The 19,378-nt window shown below is 46.4% G+C and overlaps 1 protein-coding gene across 4 annotated transcripts in view; it reads right to left on the reverse strand.

The window, feature by feature from the left end:
• Positions 1-10,145: 10,145 nt before the first annotated feature.
• The window catches only part of CUNH16orf71 (chromosome unknown C16orf71 homolog), a 203,623-nt gene continuing 194,390 nt past the window's right edge, over positions 10,146-19,378 (reverse strand). For all 4 annotated transcript variants that reach the window (XM_019539984.1, XM_019539985.1, XM_019539983.1 and 1 more), the window contains 3 exons: positions 18,781-18,866; positions 14,441-14,510; positions 10,146-10,878 (listed from right to left, as the gene is read on the reverse strand). In XM_019539984.1, coding sequence (XP_019395529.1) covers positions 10,810-10,878; positions 14,441-14,510; positions 18,781-18,866 — 225 coding nt within the window. In that variant the 3' untranslated portion in view covers positions 10,146-10,809. The remainder of the gene's footprint in view (positions 10,879-14,440; positions 14,511-18,780; positions 18,867-19,378) is intronic.

Raw genomic sequence — 19,378 nt, forward strand, 5'->3', positions numbered from 1 at the left:
GTTAGCCTCGGCCAGTCCATTAAGGATGGCCTCTTTAATAAACTTTTCTAAGATCTTCCCCAGGATAGAAGTCAGGCTGATGGGCCTATTGAATGTTAAAAGCCAAACTCCTGTCACGGCTGTGTGTTACAACACAGGGGGGTCAAAACTGCAGGGCTGGTAGCTCTGAGGCCACAAAGGAGATCGGTGCAGCGGTTTGGGAGGAACTGCCCCTGAAGCTGCGGACAAGCAAAACTTGTGCCGTGGGTGATCCTGCGTGTGTTAAGTTGCAGCAGGGTGACAGCTGAAGGGATGTTAGCCCCTGCTGTGGCCGCAATGCCTGCCAGCTGTCAAGGAGATTGGTGTAGGGGGCTCTCAAGAATTTGGGGTACAGTTCCCCCAAACCTCTGTATTGATATTCTTGAACTTGGCAGGTTTCATGCTCTCAGCAGAGGCTACCAATCCTGCTAATTTCATCCAAATCAGACAAAAAACAACAAAGTTATAAATATTTCATTGATTCCCCATTATACCCTATGGCCAGATCTCTGAGGAAGCTCCGAAGCTTCAGCCGGATGGAGGCAGAAACCAGTCCAGAGCTCCAGATCAGATCGCGGCCATCCGAAGCAGCCAGATCTGAAGACGGATCAGATCGCTGCCAACTCGCACAGGCCTACTATACAGCTAGAGATTAATTAACAGGAAGGTTTTTTTTCAGGTCATCTATAGTAGTTATAGAGCCCCCATTCCCACAAACTTTATGGTATCTATTCTTCACAGATGCCTGGGAGGTCGGGGAGTGGTGGCATCTCTAGTTCACAGATAAGGAATTGAGGCACGGTTCTCAAAGATACTGCAGGGCCTAAGTTTAATTAAAATCAATGGACATCAGGGACCAGCTGCTTGAGTTCTCAGCTAGCCAGACTAAGGGCCTGATTTGTCTTTGTCCACAATCCCAGACTGGGCACTAATAGGCGTCTAACTGAGCAGGTGCTTTCTTGGTCAAGGTTCTCCATTCCCAGGGCTGTTGCTGATTCAGAGAGCATCTCAGGTAACAACAGTCACCTGTTGACCCAGCGAGCACTGCTGGGACTGCAGGGACCCCAACTACAGTCCTGAGTCCAGCATGGCACAGGGGATTGGATTCTCTCTCCCTAGACAACCCAGGCGGGTTCATGTGCTGAGGGAAGGAGAAGCGGGCAAGACCTCTCTTGCTTCTGCCAGAGCACCTACCAGGTTGCACCCAGCCACTGAGAAAGCCACTCATAGCCTCTTCCCCAGATCAGATAAAACAGGCAGAAGGACAAAATGGTGATCTGGAGGCAGGGAAGGATGGAACTGGGAGAGGAATGGTGGAGACTGTTTCAGAGAGCGGCAGAGGGGAAAGCTAAGAGTATGCCAGGCATGTTGGGAAAGTGATGGGCAGTCTACTGGGGAAGGGGCTCAGATTTACTGTGGGAAAAGGAACCTAAGTCATTGCCTTTGCAATGCGCCAGGCAGCAGGCACTGCTAAGATCCAGGAGATGTGTATACTTGGGAGAAGGAAATGCTGGTCCCCTCCCTAGACAGGCCTTTCCTAGATGAGCCTAGCCTAGGAGCAACACTTTACCCAGCTTCCATTTGAGTTAATGGGAGCTTTGCTGATGTGTCTGGCAGAGTATCAAGGACTACTTTCCTTCTTATGGGAATGCAGATGCTCTGGGGTGGGATGCAGCAGCTGAGCTGCAACGTGTTATGGCCAAGTTCGTGAGCAAATGAAGGGCATCTTCATGATATGTGTTAGCAAAGCAGGAGGGGATCTCCAGAGCTAGAATTGGCCCTGGGCATTGCATTAACAGAGGGATCTTTGTTGACTTTGTTCCTCTCAAACACAAGGAAAAGGGCCTCTGAGTTATGATGAACTACCAGGCGTGTCAGCTCCTAACTTGCATGTCAGCAGCTTCACTTCTGAGCAGAGGGTAGCTGTGCCGTGGTGCAGAAATGCAGTGAGAGATACTAGGTACATCTACATGAAATGTTTACTATCGAGCTGCCTAATTAACTCCACAGTAAAGTCTCAACGTCTACACAGGCAGCCCTGTTAGGCTGCAGGAAACTAATTAACTCTGCTGTGGGTTAGTACTTGTAAATACAAGTACTATCCTGTAGCAGTGTTCTTTAGTGCTTAGCACCACATGTGTAGGTGCTGACAGGACTGGCTGAGGCATGAAGGTACTTCAGTGTGGGGCTGCCTGCCAGCAAGCCCCACACTGGAGCACCCTCATACCCCAGCCAACCCCTCTGTAGCACATTGAGCTGGGTTGAAGCAGCCCTGGCCAGCAGGCTGATCCTCCAGGCCCCCTGCCAGCCAGGGTTACTCTGACTTGGCTCAACATGCTGCAGTCTCACATGCACATTCAAGTGTGGCACCTGGGAGCACATGTAGATGCACCCATTGTGTCACAGAATTAGTAAATGCTAGGAAAAACTCTCCCCAAAAGTGACAAAATAGCTCCTTCCAATAGCACTTGATCTAGGTGTTTGTGACAGGCTCCTACCCAACTCACCTCAGCATCACAGTTTAGGTGGCTGGGCCATGATTAAATTGGCTGGCACCACACTAAATGAGGGAGCACTGCTGGTTGGCCTGGGGCCCAGAGGCAATAGACTAAAAGCGAGCCCAGAGACAGAGGCTGGGGGGACCATGCTGGAGCATGCTGGGGTGCCAGAAATAGAGCCTAAAGCTCTCTCTGCTGATGGAAGGGACCCAGCACCTTGTCCCAGGGCCAGCATGCCCAGGGATGTGGCACACATGTCCAAGGTGTCCAGGAAGAACCCAGATGTGCATCTTGTGGCTGGCTGAAGGCCTGTTGTTTTTCCCTGAGGGACAAATACCTGAGAAAGCACAGGAAGCATCTGTCCAGGTACAACTCTATTGGCGTGTCTTCTATAGGGCTCCTTCCCTACACCCCACCTCTTTCTATTTGGGTGTTATAATCAGCCCTGGCAGCATTCTGGCATGATGACAGGGCTTTTCCTCCTGTACTAGATACCTGGTGAGAATGGAGACTGCGAGGATCCTGCTGCTGTTTTGTATTTCTCAAAGAATCACAACACAACCAATTATCTAACTTACATAGCTCAGATTGGGTGGTGGGCAGGGTGATGATGCCCCCATGCTAAGTGATTCCTTTTGGATGTGGGTTGACTTGGTGCCCAGTACATCCTTCGCTCACCCACCCTTGGGTTCCTGTTGCCTCCTGGCAGGCAGGCCTTCCACAGTAAATCACTAATAATTGCAAAAATGCAAATTTCTACAAGCTCAGGTCACTAATAGGGGAAGTGCTGCAGGACCATGGACCAAAGGCAAAAGGAGTACATGAAGAGTGATCATTCCTTAAGGACACAATCCTTGAAGTGCAAAGGAAGTCCATTCCCATGCAGAATGTAGCAAAAGGGCTGGGAAGCCTTCTTGGCTAAACAGGGAAATCTTGTTCCTCTTAAGAAAGAGGAGTACAAACAATGGAAACTTAGGGCATGCCCCAAGGAGAACTATACCACAATGGCCCACACTTGTAACAAACAGATTAGAAAGTCTAAGGCGGCAACTGAACTAAAATTAGCAATGGGGATCAAAGACAACAAGAAGTCCATCTTTAGATATGTAGGGTACAGGATGAAAACAAATGGGAGTGTAAGGCCATTGCTCAGCATCTCAGGACAGCTGGTTACTGGCGCTCAAGAGAAAACTGAACTCCTGAATGACTTTGCTTTCACAGGGCCAAGGGGAAAAACATGCCAGATAGGGTACAGAAGGAGCAGGGTAGGAATGATTGCCTTCCTATTATTGCTGCAGAATGGGTGTGTGACCAATTAAAAAATTTAGACATATAGATAAATCAGCAGGCCAAGATTAACTTCATCCAAGGGTGCTGAAGTAGCTGGCCAAAGTCATAGAGGAACCCCTGGCGAATCTCTTCCAAAACTCATGGAACTCCAGAGATGTCCCTGAGGACTGAAAGAGGGCCACGTTGTGCCCATCTTCAAGAAGGGGAAGAGGGAGGACCTGGGTAACTGTAGGCCAATTAGCCTAACTTCTATCCCAGGGAAAATCCTGGAAAAATTCATTGAGGAGTCTATATGTGATAGGCATGCAGAAGGTATGATTCTGAATGACAGCCAGCATGGCTTCATCGCGGACAGGTCTTGTCTTACCAACCTCATCTCCTTTTATGATCAGGTAACTCGCCACCTGGAAAAGAGAGAGGAGGTTGACACTGTATACCTTGACTTCCAAAAGGCCTTTGATCTGGTATCCCATGATGTTCTTACAGGAAAATTGAAGGATCGTGGGCTTAACTGCTTGACATTTAGGAGGGTAGGAAGCCAGCTGCAGGGTAGGACCCAGAGAGTTCTACTGAATGGATCTGTGTTGTCTTGGCAAGAAGTGGCCAGTGGTGTCCCTCAAGGATCCGTGATTGGTCCGATACTTTTCAACATCTTCATCAATGATTTGGATGTGGGGTGAAGAGCGTAATGGCCAAGTTCACGGACAACACCAAGTTATGGGGAAACGTGGTCACACTTGAAGATAGGCTGCAGATACAGGCCGACCTAGACAGGCTGACAAGTTGGGTGGATTGGTACCAGATGAGGTTTAACATAAGTGCTCCACCTGGGGATGAACAATCCCCTGCGCAAGTACAGGGTTGGAAATGTCAATCTGACCAGCACTACGAATGAAAGAGACCTTTGGGTAATAATTGACCACAGTATGAACATGAGCCAGCAGTGTAGCCAGCATGTTAAATAATACTCTGGCGTGCATCAGTCTGGGCCCCTAGAGACTAAGTGCAAGCTGTAAATTGAGAAAATGGACCTGTGTCCCTCCCCTCTTCCTTCCTACTGCTGCTGCATAGCAGCTGGTTCTGCCAGTTTTATAATACTGGAATGTGCCCACACCTCCCTGCTTTATCTGCACCACCTTCATCTGCACCATTGTACTGCTGTGGGAAGGAGTTGCTGACCTCACATAGACAAGCACATGTCTGCTGTGCCTATTTCCCCCATGGCCCCCATCTTCCCAGGAACACTGAGCAGCAGAGACATGCCGGCAGTCATCCATGAAGAAGTGCTCTCCAAGAGTGGCAATGTTAAAACAAAGGGCTGGGGATGGAAACACAGTGCACCATGGTTCAGAACTGGAGCTGGTGGGGGCTTCCCCAACAGGAGCTCCATTTGCATCCTTCCTGATGCCTGTCTTGAAGAATTATACACACCACTAGCCAGGCCAGTGACTCCATTAGCTTGTGCTGAATGCCTGGAAAAAGAGTGAGGGCTGTGGTGGAGCTACCTCTCTGCAGGGGAAGGGCTGCCTGGAGTCTGCCTGCTGCAGTGCCTGTTTTAGCTAGTCTGTCTCGCTCACAAGATTGAGTCTGAGGCAGCAGAAGTGCCTGTGGTTTCCTTTTATAAGAAGTGAAAAGAAAAGTCCTTGTAGGTAAGCAGCAGAGGAACCTAAAGCCAACCTCACCGGGGGATGAGGCACGTCTTGAGAGAAGGGACCCCCAGAGCCAGGGAAGCAAGTGGATTAGTCTAGAGAGGGTGGAAGACCTAGAAATGGGAGCACAGACCTGCCATAGCAGATGGCATCTGCTGTTCCCTTCTGCTCAGGGAGAGACGTTCTGGAGTGCTTCTGGACCTGCTGCCCAGAGGCAGGTGTTCAGGAGAGGTCTCTGTCGCTCTCCCCAGGCACAGCTAGTCTGAGGCAATCTCTGCCCCCATTTAGGCCTAGACATTCCCTGCCCTGCTCTCTAGGCTCAGATGCCCCAGGGTTTCTCTGTCTCTGTCCAGAGCGGGTGCTCCAGAACATCCCCTGCCCTGCTGTTTAGGTACCAGTGTTCTGGAGGGCTCTTGGCCCCAGTCCAAGTGTGGACACATTGCCACATTCCCAGCTGTCCAGGCGGAGATGTCCTGGAGTGCTCCCTGCCCCTCCACCTTGATGTAGATGTCCTAGAGCTTGCCCACCTTGCTGAGAAGCAGCTGGACCTGGACGGCATTCTCGGCCCTGCCATTAACATTCAACCATCTGTCCTGTTACAACAGCCTCTAGCCTCCCTGCTGATCACAGACACTTCTTGGCCCCTTTCTGCTGGGTGCAGCCCTTCTGGGGGGCTCTCTGCCCCTCTCTTGGGAATACTCGTTCCTGGCTGGTTAGGACACCTCTTTTCTAGATGGATCTTGAATGGCTCTTTCATTAGCAGCCAAATCCATAGTGGTGCCTGTCATCCCTGGTGACTACTTTTCAAACATCAGAGCTCAACCTCATTTCAAACATCAGAGCTCAACCTCACTGGAGTCTAATCAAATCCCAACCCTAAACTTGAGGGACTTGGCACTGAGGGCATGGGGATATTGTGAAATACATCACCTCCTATACCTCCTACCATGCAGCCTTTTGGGTCTTCCCTGGCTTCCAGTTTCTGTTCTACCTGCTTTATATATGAATGTTCTCTTTTAAATAAATCAAACCCCTAGGAGGCACCCCTTCAATTTTATCTTTTTTCAAAGCTGTATATGGCTTCTGAGTGTATCAGAAAATTGTCCGTGGCACAGGAAAAGCCCCGCCTAGCAACTGCAGGAGTAGTCAAGGCTTTTCATGGGAGTTGACTATCAAGACCGGCTTCCCATGGCAGAGATAATGCTGCTACTACAGTACTCTTTCCCCAATCCAAGATGCTACAGGCCCCCTGGAGCTTGCCTCTAAGATATGTTTGACATTTCTTGTGAAACCCTTAGGGCAATGATTCTGTCACGGTGCTATGGCACCCTGGGGTACCTTGAGATCTTTTCAAAAGTGCCACACAATGTTAGAACTATTAGGTGTGCAAACATGATTCACAATATAAACCCAGAAATTTCAAATAGGAATCCATAGTGTTAAAAACATTCTGACCTGTTGTGGTCTCTCTCAGTTCTTTTTAATAGAAAGATTGTTCTATTATTTTTTCTTTGTGGAAAAAATAGTGAAAATGGAGAGCTGGCATTTTCTGAGAGGTGCCTCAAGTCTAAAAAGGTTGAGAAGCATTCCCTTGGGGGATACAACATACCCATGCTCAGTGGTTAGAACAGGGGGCTAAGAATCAAAAACCTGGGTGGGGGGCTTATTCCTGGTCTAACACTGAATCACTATGTGACCCTGGTCAAGTGACCTTCATCTGTTTCAGTTCCCCATCAGTGAATGAGAATGTCAGCACAGTATTATTGGTGCCTAGAGGTGATCTGCAGAGGGAAAAATGGGGTGGTGGTATTATCTTGATCTACAGAGAAGAGCCGAGAAGGTCTGAGCTTTAAGAATGAGCAAAGGAGGGGAGCAGAACTGTGTTAGTTCTTTTTCCTTAAGAATATCAGGAGAGTCAAGGGCTGTTCTCCCACCCACCTGCCTTTTTTTGTTGTTTTGGTTTGTTTTGTTTGTTTGGAGGCTTCTTGGCCGTCTCAAGAGACAAGGGGCCTGGAGGTCACCTTGGCTGAAAGCATCTTGAAAGAGGACTTGAGTATAAGGATTTAAGCTCAGCTGGTGTGAACCAGAATCCAACAGTTTTCAACAGGCAGGTAGGAATTGCTTCCTGTTCTCAGTGAATTAGGCCCCTACCTCCTTGTTTCTTGTGATGTCACAGGCCTATGAGAGCTTCCCAGGTGCCCTGACAGACTCCTAGAGTATGAAAGCTTGAACTCTGTGTAATACACAAGCAGAAAGAAAAACTCACTGTGGCCTTCAATATAATAAAAATGCAAAGTTGGCAAGTCTAGTTTGTTTCCTTTTCATGGGTCACTTTAAGAAACAAATGCATCAAGTAATAACAGCACTGACCTCTTGCAAGGACACAGGGATGCTGCGCTGAGCTTCCCAGCAATGCTACTGATGTGAAATGCATTCTTCTAGTGCTTTATGTGGATATCAGGCTCCTGGTGAGATTGCCAGGAGGATGAAGTATATATTAATTTCAGGTGCTACAAGCTTACTTTGGGGATAAGTGACAAGAATGGAGTGTGTTGATCTGTGCACTACAGCATGGAACTACCTCAAAGGCAGATAACCTACCAGCATCAACCCTACAGCTTCTAGCAGAGGCTTGTCGAGTGACCACAGTTGTGCATAATGAATTTATCCTTGAGCCACTGGATTAGCCTGTAACTTGATTTTTATAGATTAAATCACAGCAATTTACGGAGGCTTGACTAGTGCAGAACTCTAAAGGGTAATTCCTTTGACTGGTAAATGGTGTATATTTGTAACTGTGATAATGTTATATACAGTTTTCATGTAATAAGCAAAGATAACTTTCAGCATTCTATGGGCTCAATGAAGCCAGGTAGCTGGGGAAAAGGGAAAGCCTGGGAACACTTCCCTGTGTCTTGGATAAAAGATGCCTTTTTCTTCCATATAGAACTTTTTGTAGAGTTGTACTTGCCTGTTGAAGTTCAGGCAGCAGGTGGCCAATGCACATGATGATAGGGCACTGCCAATCACAATGTGATGGGTCACGATGCACTCAGTTCTAGAGAAGTTTTATAGTTGGCTTTAACAGGGGCAGGATTTGGGGCTGATGTTCCTTGCCTATATAGAAACTGATCATTCTATACAGGTGGGATCTAGGTCCTGGACAGACAGATGCAGGAAGTGCTATTATCTTAAAGAGTAGAACTGTGCCCCCCAAAACCCAGCCTGTATGAAATCACAAGTAACTTTCTTTCTTTTACATGTGCTGTGATGCTTTGAGTTAACATCCAATTGGGACTGTGCTTGCTGCATCCATGACAGATGTGAGTATGTGTGTAAATCTCAACCAATGAAAGAGGCTTCTTGGGCTGAGAACAGAGTAGGTTGAAAGAGCTTTCCCAGGAGGGGCTGTGGTTTGCCTGATTCACCCCAAGGAGAATGAAGGCCTTTGAAGAGTATGCAGCTGTTAATACAAAGGGCTCACTGAAAGGAAAAAGCAGATAAATGGTGAAAGGAAAGGAAACATGCTTAGATCATGGGCTACTAGTAAAGTGGGGAAAACAGCAAGGGATTGTGTACTCTTAGGAAGAAAGCTGGATGGAGGTGGGAGAGCAGAGAAAGATGTCAGTGTGAGCACTGGGACAGAGGCAAGTGGACATTAAGATGGAAGACTTTTAATTCAGCATAATCAATACGTTTATCTTGGCTTGCTAGGCTTTGTAGAGCATCCAACCTTCCTCTGTTTTATTTGACTTCCCTTCTATTTACTGTGGTTCCGTTTCCATTTTCTAGCTTCCGTGTCAAACAAACCACCCTTGATTTAGCCTCAGTGCAACTGACAGAAGTTACTGAGGACAAGCAATGGCTGGGTGTGCATGGGGGAAGGGAAGCAGAGCCCATGTGGGCATGGAAGGAAGTACCCATCAGAGCTCCTGCTTAAGGGCATGGGCATAGGGGGCCCCACCTAAATATGGAGTTGGATCTTGTGCATCTTGGCAAAATCCCTATTGTGATGGGTCAGGCCCATAACCTGTACCCACATGAATGAAGGGACCTGATCAGAATCTTCATACTGATTATTAGTGATTTACTTTCACTACAGTATTTGACCGAGTCGCTCCCAATTCTTGATACAGCTAATTTGGGCAGCCTGAGGCTGACCCTTGACAGAGGATGCATCTACACATGCAATTGCTTTGGGGTGGGTTTACTTTAGAGTAACTTACTCTAGAATAAACCCATGCCAGGCAGGTGTCTACACATGCAGGGAAGCAGGAACAGATTTGCCCGCACTGACCCTGCACCAGCCAGAGGGATCTCTAGGCTCCCCATGGTTGCTAGCTCAGGGGTTGGCTGGGAGCATGGGGCCAAGAGACAGCCATCTCCTGGCAGGGGCTGGGACACCGCTCCCTGCTCCCACGAGTTGTCTGCTGCTGGGGTGGGCTCTGTCACCAGAGCCTGGGTGGGGACAATGTCCCCCTGCTCCAGCAGCAGGAAGATCCAAGCCCCGACTCTGCAGCTGCAGAGCAGGGGCTTGGAGGTTGTTATCTCCCAGGTCTGGCTTCCATGATTGCAGAGTGGGGGTTGAGAGCTCCCTGCTGCCGGGGCAGTGGGACATTGCTCCCTGCCTCTGGAACTGCCTGCTGCTTGGGCAGACTCTGCCACTGGAGCCTGGGTGGGGACAATCTCCTGCCCCCTGCTTCCTGAAAGCACATTTGCTCACAGTCAGCTGTTTACATGTGCCATACTGCACAGTAATTACTCCCAAGTAAATTTGCTACTTGTATTTACAGGTAGGAAATTTACTCATGGTTGAGCAAATTTACTGTGCAGTAAATGTCTGCATATGTAGATGCACCCCCAGAGAACAGAGCAGCTGGCCCTGTCATATGGGATAACCTAGTGGCAGCCAAAATGGAGTCTCCATTCCACCCACCCATATAGTCTCTTATCTACTCTTTTGTGGCTGGAAGATAGCCTTAAACATCTGTATAGTTGGCTCGTGTGGCTTTAACTAAGTAGGCAGGATGACCACTGCAGGAGGCTCCATCTCCCTCCATTTACTTTGCCCCCAAAATTTTCTCCAAATGGCAAAATGGCCAAGAATCTTCTTTCTGTAGGGCAAACAGGTTTCCTTTCAAATTATACCCCCATGACTTCCTGACCCCTGCCTAGAATGATTCATTTTTGGGTGCTGGTCGCCCCTCCATTGATGGTAATGATACAAATATCACACTCAACATTTTAATAACAAACAGAAGACAAAGCTGTTTTATCCACTAAATATCTAGACTTCTTCACTGCTACCCACCCTGGGCTCTGCAGGTTTGCTGCTCAGGCAGATTAAATTCCAGTTATGTCTCAATCCGGTGGATGCTGTCAGATGTCAAGGAGTCAAAAAGGCAGCTTAGCAGCTTTTCAGCCTAGGGAGAAAAAAGGGTGGAGGGAGAACCATGATGTTTATGTACACACCAAAGGAACCTCCTGCTAAGGGCAGACAAGCTTGCTTTTAGTGCTGTAGACTGACACTGCAGTGAGAACTTTTTACCAGGAACCAATAGTAAGTCCCTCTGTATGGCTAAGGAAACCCCAGTGCAGAGCAGGTGATTAGCCCAGAAGAGAGGAATCCTTGTTGCCATTGTTACAAGGACATCAACAATACTCATGTTTCCAATCAAAGACAGGCAGAAATACGAACATGCAAAGTGACAGATGGAAATGCTACAGATATCTCCCAGACTCCTCCTCCTTCTCCACCCCAGTCTGGCTCTCCTACTCAATTCTTTGTCTGTCATGCCTGCATAAGGCATGGAAAGAGAGGCTAGGGAAGGGCTGTCCTGGTGGTCTCTGCAACACTGCAGGGCATATCTGGAGTGGAGGTGCCCAGGTTTCTCTCTCCCCTTCCCCACACCAGGGCTTGTGAGGGGGTCCTTGAAAAAATACATCTTGGCTGTCAGCTTCAGTGCCTGCCATGGAGCAGTTCTCCCCCTGCCAGCAAGAGTGATGTAAAATTAGATTAGAATCACTTTACATCATTCTGGCCCTTTTGTCCTGCATGAGAGGGCTGAAGTAGGGTGGGGAGCTTCCCCAGACTGTTTCATACTGGCTGTTCCTCACTGGTCTCATAACTCCATTTTCTTGGCTTACTAAGATATTTTTCGTTCAATGCAGGGCTTGTTATGTAATTTCCTGCTTCAACCAGAACTTAAACTTCTGGTAAACAACTTGAAAATGCTGTATTGGGGAGCTGGGAGGACTGGGGGATTAGAGCTGCCAGTCCAGGGAGGCAGGTTTGTCCAGTCATGGGATCACTACTACTAAGAAATAACAGTTCAGTGACCAGGCAAATCTTTACACTGTGACTGGCTAATTATGGTATGTGAATACCTGCCCCCTGACTACCCACCGAGTTATCATGATATAACTGCTGAGTAATTATATAGATCAGATGGCCAAAACCCATCAGAGGGCTTGGAACTGCATAACCATGAAGTCTCATATAGATAGGGCCATGGGTCCTCCTGGCCCTGTGATTTGCTGAGGTCATTCTATCTTGGCATGAAACATGCTAACCATGTGCTTTGTTAAACAGAAACATGAGTGAGATCCTACAAAGTCATAACTAGACACTAGAAGCGCACTCCTCATGCTGACCCCAACCAAAGAAGCAAATCCTGGAAAATAACATACACTTCCAGTCTTTCTGGTGTCACCATACTGCTCCTTATCTAAGTGGTCTTGAGATATGATGCTAAAGACTAATCTAATGGTTTCTTCCGTATCACACAAAAGGCAAATGTAAAATGCCTTTTCAGTTCTTGCTGTGGCTTAACTCCACCCCCAAAGGCTGGAATTCTACTCATGTTATCTGTTCAAACCCTGATGATTTCCTCATATTTAACCTAGTTGAACTTTATTTAATATCATATTGTTGATCATTAGTTCTGACCTGGAAGGCTGGACGGCTTTTATGAACTCATTAGCAAGGGGCCACAGGGTCAAACCTGGCTCCCAGGAACATCCTCCAAGACAGTTTATAGTCATCTATTGGTGAATTAGTTGCTTTGGTTCTGCCCAGTCATTTCTAAATCTATCCTGAGCTTCAAATCAAAAACTCATTTGCCAATGGGAGATGGTTTATCTTACTGTGTATTCTTCACCCAACAAGGAAAAAGCACCATATCCATGACCAACATAAAAGGGCTTTTTGCAGAGTTTGACTACAAAATGCCAAACTATCATTTCTCTTCTCAGGACAAAGCAGACAACTGCATTAATAAATTACAATGGACCTGATCCTTTTCTCAGTGAAGTCAGTGTTTTTAACTAGCTTTCAATAGAAAGAAGATTGGGATACATGAGGATTGGACCTTTTTTTTTTTTTTTTTTTTAGGGGCTATGGAAAGGCACAACACTAAAGTGCTTTAAAGCAGGGAAGACTTACTGCTTGGAGGTGTATGGGTGTATGTTAGCTGAACTAATAGAAGTGCTTTGTTTGTCTGCTCCTATATTGATACAATGGAGCTAAACTAATATAAACTTAAAGTAACAATAGCTTAACCTCTACTTAGAAAAGAGCAGAGCATAGAGATGTCACAGTGGATCAGCTGCAAAGTGTTGTAATTCTAAAGATCTTAAACTGTCTATCCACACCCTATGTACAGCATTGCATACACATCCCAACACAGGAAAAGCATCATAATCCTCTTTGTTACAGGCTGATTTTTACATTCATGGTCAAAAGACTAGTAGGGATTTTATATCATAGACAAGCAATATAATGCTTAAGCAAATCACAGGGCACCCCAAAAACAGACAAACTGTCCACACCTGTTCTCAAGTCACATCATATCACAACATCTTACCACCTGGCCTACTGGAAGCAGTAGGCATTACAATATAACAGCCTCAGAGCCATCTAAGAACTGTATTAGCAAAGTTTCCAGGCCATTGTATCACACTCCAACCTCAGCATTATGGGAATTAAACTGCATAGCAAGAGTAGCGCAGAATGCCTCTTACTAGAAAAAACAGACAGGAACTGCTGAGCCTGGGGAGCTCCTGATTTGGCTGCATACAGACACACCTGTAAGAAGGGCTCTTTCACAGCTGTAGATCTGGATTCTGGTGCCGAATGTTTATCTTGTGCGAAATCTGCTGCATGGTGCCAGTTCTAATGAGCTCTGTCCTGTCACAGGCACATCTAAAACCTCCTGCTGCTTTCTCAGTGAGCAGAACAAATCCATAAACAGCCTGGTTTGCTAGCAACCATTTCTCGGTCTGTCCCAGCTCTTTTATACCTACTACCACTGTTTGTTTAGCCAGGACTTCCTGCCTCCAAAGCTCACTGTGGGTTTGGAATTGATCCCTGCTGAACTTGACTTAAAACCTGGATTTTAAAGGCACTTAGCTCTCACTGATTTCAATGGGAGTTAGTTAAGCATCTTAAAAATCTGGCTGGTTTGTCTTCATGTTTCCAATGTACTATTAACAAAAATCAAGCCCACCTGTTGCTTCATGGGTTACTGACCCCATTGCCCTTCCCCCACTTGGGAATCAGAGAGAGGTCCATTCTGTGGGAAAATAGGCTTTAAATTAGGGTTGGCTGAAAATCTTTCACCAATACTGGTTTTGATTAAAGTCAGATTTCTTACCACACTTGTTTTGAAAAGCAGCCGATCTCTGGAGATGTGCGATACTTTGCCAAGATCCTCCCATATTTTGCTTGTAAGTCTTACCATGCTGTCTCGTGGGGATCTTATGCCTCTAGTTATCTCTATGGGCTGGACTCTTTGCCAAAACTACATCTACCAGGGTGCCATATGGCCAGAGGCTTCTAGGAAGCTCTGCTTCCCTTCACCTTCACTAAGAGAAAATGTTGTTTTTGTTGGAATTTTCCTCCCATTTTCAGGGAAGCCCAACTTAATATATATAGCCAAGAGCACAATGAGAGGAAAAAAATGTACTAGGATCTTCTCTACTTGCCTGCTTCTCAGTTTGGGGATACAGAAGATGCTGCATACAATCCACTACAGCTTGGTTCTGCCAGCAAACACTGGGGAAGTAGAGAATAAAAGAAGGGAAAAAACAAGTGTTATTCGGTCATTTAACCTATCAGAGTCTGCAAATGACCTAGCTGCAAGGAAAGGTCCATTCTGTGCCAGCAGCTGTGGCCATGTGCATCTGTTGCTGAACTTCTTTACACAGATAAATCCGGGTTTTACAAAGCTTTGTATAAATGGATTGGGATTCTTAAAATATAATCCCTCCAACATACAGTGATGACCTGTTATGTAATAGGGTCTCTGGGGCAGTAGGGAAAAAAGACTCCCCCACTGTTCACGTTTATGTTCAGTGGAGAGAAAGGATCTCAGACAGGTTAATTCCAAAAGGCCTAGGTTTCATTTCTCTTAAGTGTACAGGACTTCTTATGCTACTCTCAGTGCCATGAAGTCTCCAGGAGTCCTCCCTTTACCACTTTCACTCTCAAATCCATCTCAGCCCCACATGAAATCAGCCAGTGAGGGAAGAGGGGGTTGGGGGATGAAAGGGAGTAAGACACTGGGGTAAAAACTGCAGAGATGTCTAGATGACTTAGGGGACTAAGTCCCAGTGAAAAATCAGTGAGAAAAGTTCCTAAATCACTTAGCTGCTTTTGAAACCATGACCTATTCCCTACTCTTACAACTAAGTACAGAGTTTGGGTGTCAAAATCCAACTCCTTCTATAACAAACCAAATTATCCAGTAATTTTACAGCACTCTTGGATCTATTTAATAACAGCATCTTATTTCTATAGCACATTTCCTCTCAAAGGAAGAAGTTTAAACATCTAAATAAGCTTGATCTAGAGCTCACTTGCAGCCACCTACTTGGAGAGGGTGCCTTGTGAATAAGAGACCATCCAGAACAATTTTCTTTACCCCCCCTCCACCTCCAACTTCCTTTTTTCCCAATTTGTTTGAGGATATTGGTTAAAAATGTAAAATCATAAGCCAAAACTACAGATAGGGTTTGTTCTGGGATAATTATGCTCGACTCAAATATTTGTTGTTTGACCCCATGGAGAAGGAGCAATGGAATTCTCTGCCCCGAGTTATATGGGGCAGATGAGATGATGTGATGATTCCTTGCACTCTTACAATTTATGCATTATTCAGTTAAAATGCATTGAACTTTTAAAAAACATAACAGTCATGCAGCTGCAACCCCAGGGTATAGGCAGATGTAACAATTGTATCCATATCAAATGATACTGATATAAGCTGTTACAATGCGACTTCCAGCTGCAAGGTTCTGTAGAGCCAGAAGCATCCCACAGCTGCTCCAATTTTAACTCTGTTTCATTCAGGGTTGAAGTTCCAGTGATTCGGCCAATTTGTATCACGACAGGAGCATGCAGATGCAGCAGTTAGATTGGATCATGCTAGAGACTAGGAGTATGTGAAGCAGGCCCTATTTGATTTGGATTTGGCCTGAATCAGAAACAGTGATTTGATTCGTCGATTCAATTCGGCTGAATCCAAATCTGAAGATTTGATGCTGATTCAGAGAATCAGTGATTCAGACATAGACACAGCTTTAAAAGTTTTCTTTACATACCTTCAGGTAGCAGGCACGGCTCGTGATTGCTGCGATGCTGGGGCACATGAAGCGTCCCACAGGAGAGCAGGGGGGCCCCTCCACGTACTCAGCAGTGAACCTGGAAGTGGACCAGAAGTACTTCTGGTCCATTTCCAGGTCTGCCAGGGAGTGCACTCGGCCCCACCCCCCTGCATCTCCCTGGCTTGGTGATCGGCCACAGGGAAACCCTGGGTGTCCCCCCAGACCCAGGAGGCACCAGTTACCGAGCTGGGGAGGCACGGGGAGGTTCCCCACATGCTCCCCGCCTCACCCAGAAGTGGATCCAATGTGCTTCTGGTCCACTTCCGGGTCTGCTGCCAAGTGCGCTGGGGAGCTCCCCGCACTTTTGTGGGATGCTCCATGAGCCCCAGCTTCAAAGCGCTCATGAGCTCCTGCTACCTAAAGGCATGTAGAAAAAACATTTAAAGCTGTATCTACGTCCAAGTCTCCAAATCTTTCTGAATCTCTCCAAATAGATTCAGAGGGTTCCAATTTGATTTGGAGAGATTAAAGGGTCTCCTGATTCGATTCGGCTTTGGAGATTCGGCCCCTGAATTGGGCCAAATTGAATCAGGGACCAAAGCCTCACACAGCCCTACTAGAGACCCAATGAACTGAGCTGATAAAATAAAGCAGGTGAGTTTCAGAAACACTGTTCTGTACTGGGATGCCATCCCATTGGATTCACCTCCACTAGTTCTCATCTCCTCTAAAGATCTACTTAACTCTGCCCCTCGCTGTTTATCTTCACATGGCAAGCTGTTCATAACAGCACACTCTCACTTCTGTGCTGCTTGAAGCAGATCAAATGGAGTTGTGCAGAAACTGATTATTTTTGTTTCCCTTTTGTGTCACACCTGCCTCTTTGTCTGTTTTTCTTGAGCTCCTTGGAGTGGGCACAATCCCTTTTTGAGTGGTTTTTGCCTAGTGCCTTGCACTTGCAGAGCACTGTTATCCAGGAATAATAACTATTTGTTCAGACTGGAGTATGCTTCAGACTTTAAGGAAACTCCCTTGGACAGCAAGTTCTTCAAAAGTGACACATCCCTTTCTTACGTGGCACCACAAGAGCCAGCTTAGGAAAGTACTAATAGGCTCTTGACTACTAATGAAAATACCAGCAAAGCTTGCACTGTCTTGGTGCACACCTGCTTCTTGCTATGCATTATAGCTAATGCTGTGATATCACGAACAGATTTGCAAGCAGATGGTGAAATTTGCCCCCACTATACAAAGCATGAGTAATGGTTTTGTTTGGGAAAGTGGGAGGTGGGGGTTAATGGGGATTTGTGAAATGGAGTCCACTTCCCAATCCATGGGCAGCTAGAGAAGAAGGCAAGAAGCTGGAGTACAGGCCACACTTGCTACACATTCTGTCATGAATCTTTGGCCAAATTTTCCTAAATACTAGCCTGTCCAGACAAAGTACAGAGCCGACTTTGACGGAGCATTTAAGACCCTTTTTGTTTGGCCAGTTGATGCTCCTTTGATCAGCCATAAAAGCCACCGTGCATTGCCTTACAAGTAAAATTCACCCTCTAAGTGAAATCCCACCTTGACTGAGAGGAGCTGCCCTGGAGCCGGAGCAGGGTTGGTTCTGTGCATGAAGTCAGGTTATTGACATAGACAAGGAGGTAGGTAGCCACATTACTGACCTTCACATGAAACAGCACGGTGCCCCTCCCCACCCCCCGGAGGATGAAATCACATGCAATTAATCAAAAGGGCATAACTCTTATCCAGGGGAGGACCAGTGGCCTCGTTCTTGGCTATCCAGAGAATGAGAATCCCAAGAAACGAACTGATTATGAAAGTTGAGATCTTATTTAGCTCTTTGGCTATGCTAATGCTTGCAAGCACTAGTACTTTTGAGTTCCTCCTTCCATCCCATCTGACAGTGCTATCTGGAAACTCTGAGGGCTGAACAGCCTGCCTCTTCACAGCCTTCTCAAAGGGGCTGCAGGGGTGAGTGCTACATGATCCCTCTTGTAGAGGGTGACAGCATACATGGTCTCTGCCATGTTTTTGACTCAGTGGGGCCACCAGAAAAAGCCACATACATGCAACTGCATATCACACAGCCAAATATCAACTCCCAGTGCTGAGAAACTTTGCCTCTGAGAGCCAAAGGGTTAACAAGTCTTATAATTCTGTTCCACTGATCAGATCTCACAAGAGGGGGTTCTGTTTCTTCGATCAGGTTTATTCCTGTACCAGGCATTTGTGGTGATTTATTTAACAGGCTGAGCTTTTATTTTGTTCTCTGGCATTTGTTTGATGTCATTTTTTCATGGCACATGCAGAATCTGTACAGATTTTCTCCCAAGAATGTTATTGATTCTAACACAGGCTTATATTTCAGAAAATGTTCTGTATCTATGCAACTGTATTGTAAAGTCACCACACCACCCTTCCTGAGTCCTTAAGAGATGCCCCAGGACACGGTCATTAAAAGCCTGGATTTAGTACACATGACTTAAAAAATGAGGAATGCTCTGATGTGCTGATGCATTAAAACTCAATATAAATAATGAAGAACATATTGCCTTTGAGAGGCACCTAACCTTAGGGGAGTTGAATTGGAAAGGAATTGCAGGGAAGACAGTTCAACCCTCCCTAACCATGGTTCAGATCAAGTGCTTTCTACCACAGATTGACATGGTGGTCAAGAGTGCAAATAATGGGTGGCTGTTTTTGCTTACTTGTCCAGCAGGGAGTCGAAACAAATAACAGCATTGTTGCGTTGTGCTGCTAACACCAGGCATAGACCATCCATTAAGACAGAGCACTGTAAGAGAGGGAAGAACACAACTTTAGTTCTAAGACCCATTTAAGTAACTCTGCGATCCTCACAGACAAGCTGATACAGCTAATTATGTGATACAGGGGAGTATGAAAAAGATGCAGTAACCCATACTTTAAGGCACCTACTTCATCTGAATCCTGTTAGCACTAATTTTCTGTGGCATTTGATTATTTCTATTCATTTACCTCAGAGGCAAGGTGCAAACAGGTATATTGGAAAGAGTTACCTCAGGTTTGCTACTTATTTAGCATTAATAGGTGCCTGCTGGAACAGGAGGATAGGGATTTCTGGGCTGGAAACCATGAGATAGCCAAGCACAAATACTTATCACCAGAAAGACCTGTCTCCCATCCAGAAGGGGAGAGAAAATGCCATAATGAACACCTTTGGTTTAACAGTGCCTGGCCTATCTGGAGATATGCCACCCCCTTCCAACTATGCTTGGGAAAAATGCTTTCATTGCCAGGAGGGCAGCCCCTCCTAGCACTGCTCTG

This window comes from Crocodylus porosus, unplaced genomic scaffold, assembly GCF_001723895.1.
Source record: "Crocodylus porosus isolate Cpor-Errol unplaced genomic scaffold, CroPor_comp1, whole genome shotgun sequence".
Classification (NCBI taxonomy): Eukaryota; Metazoa; Chordata; order Crocodylia; family Crocodylidae; genus Crocodylus; species Crocodylus porosus.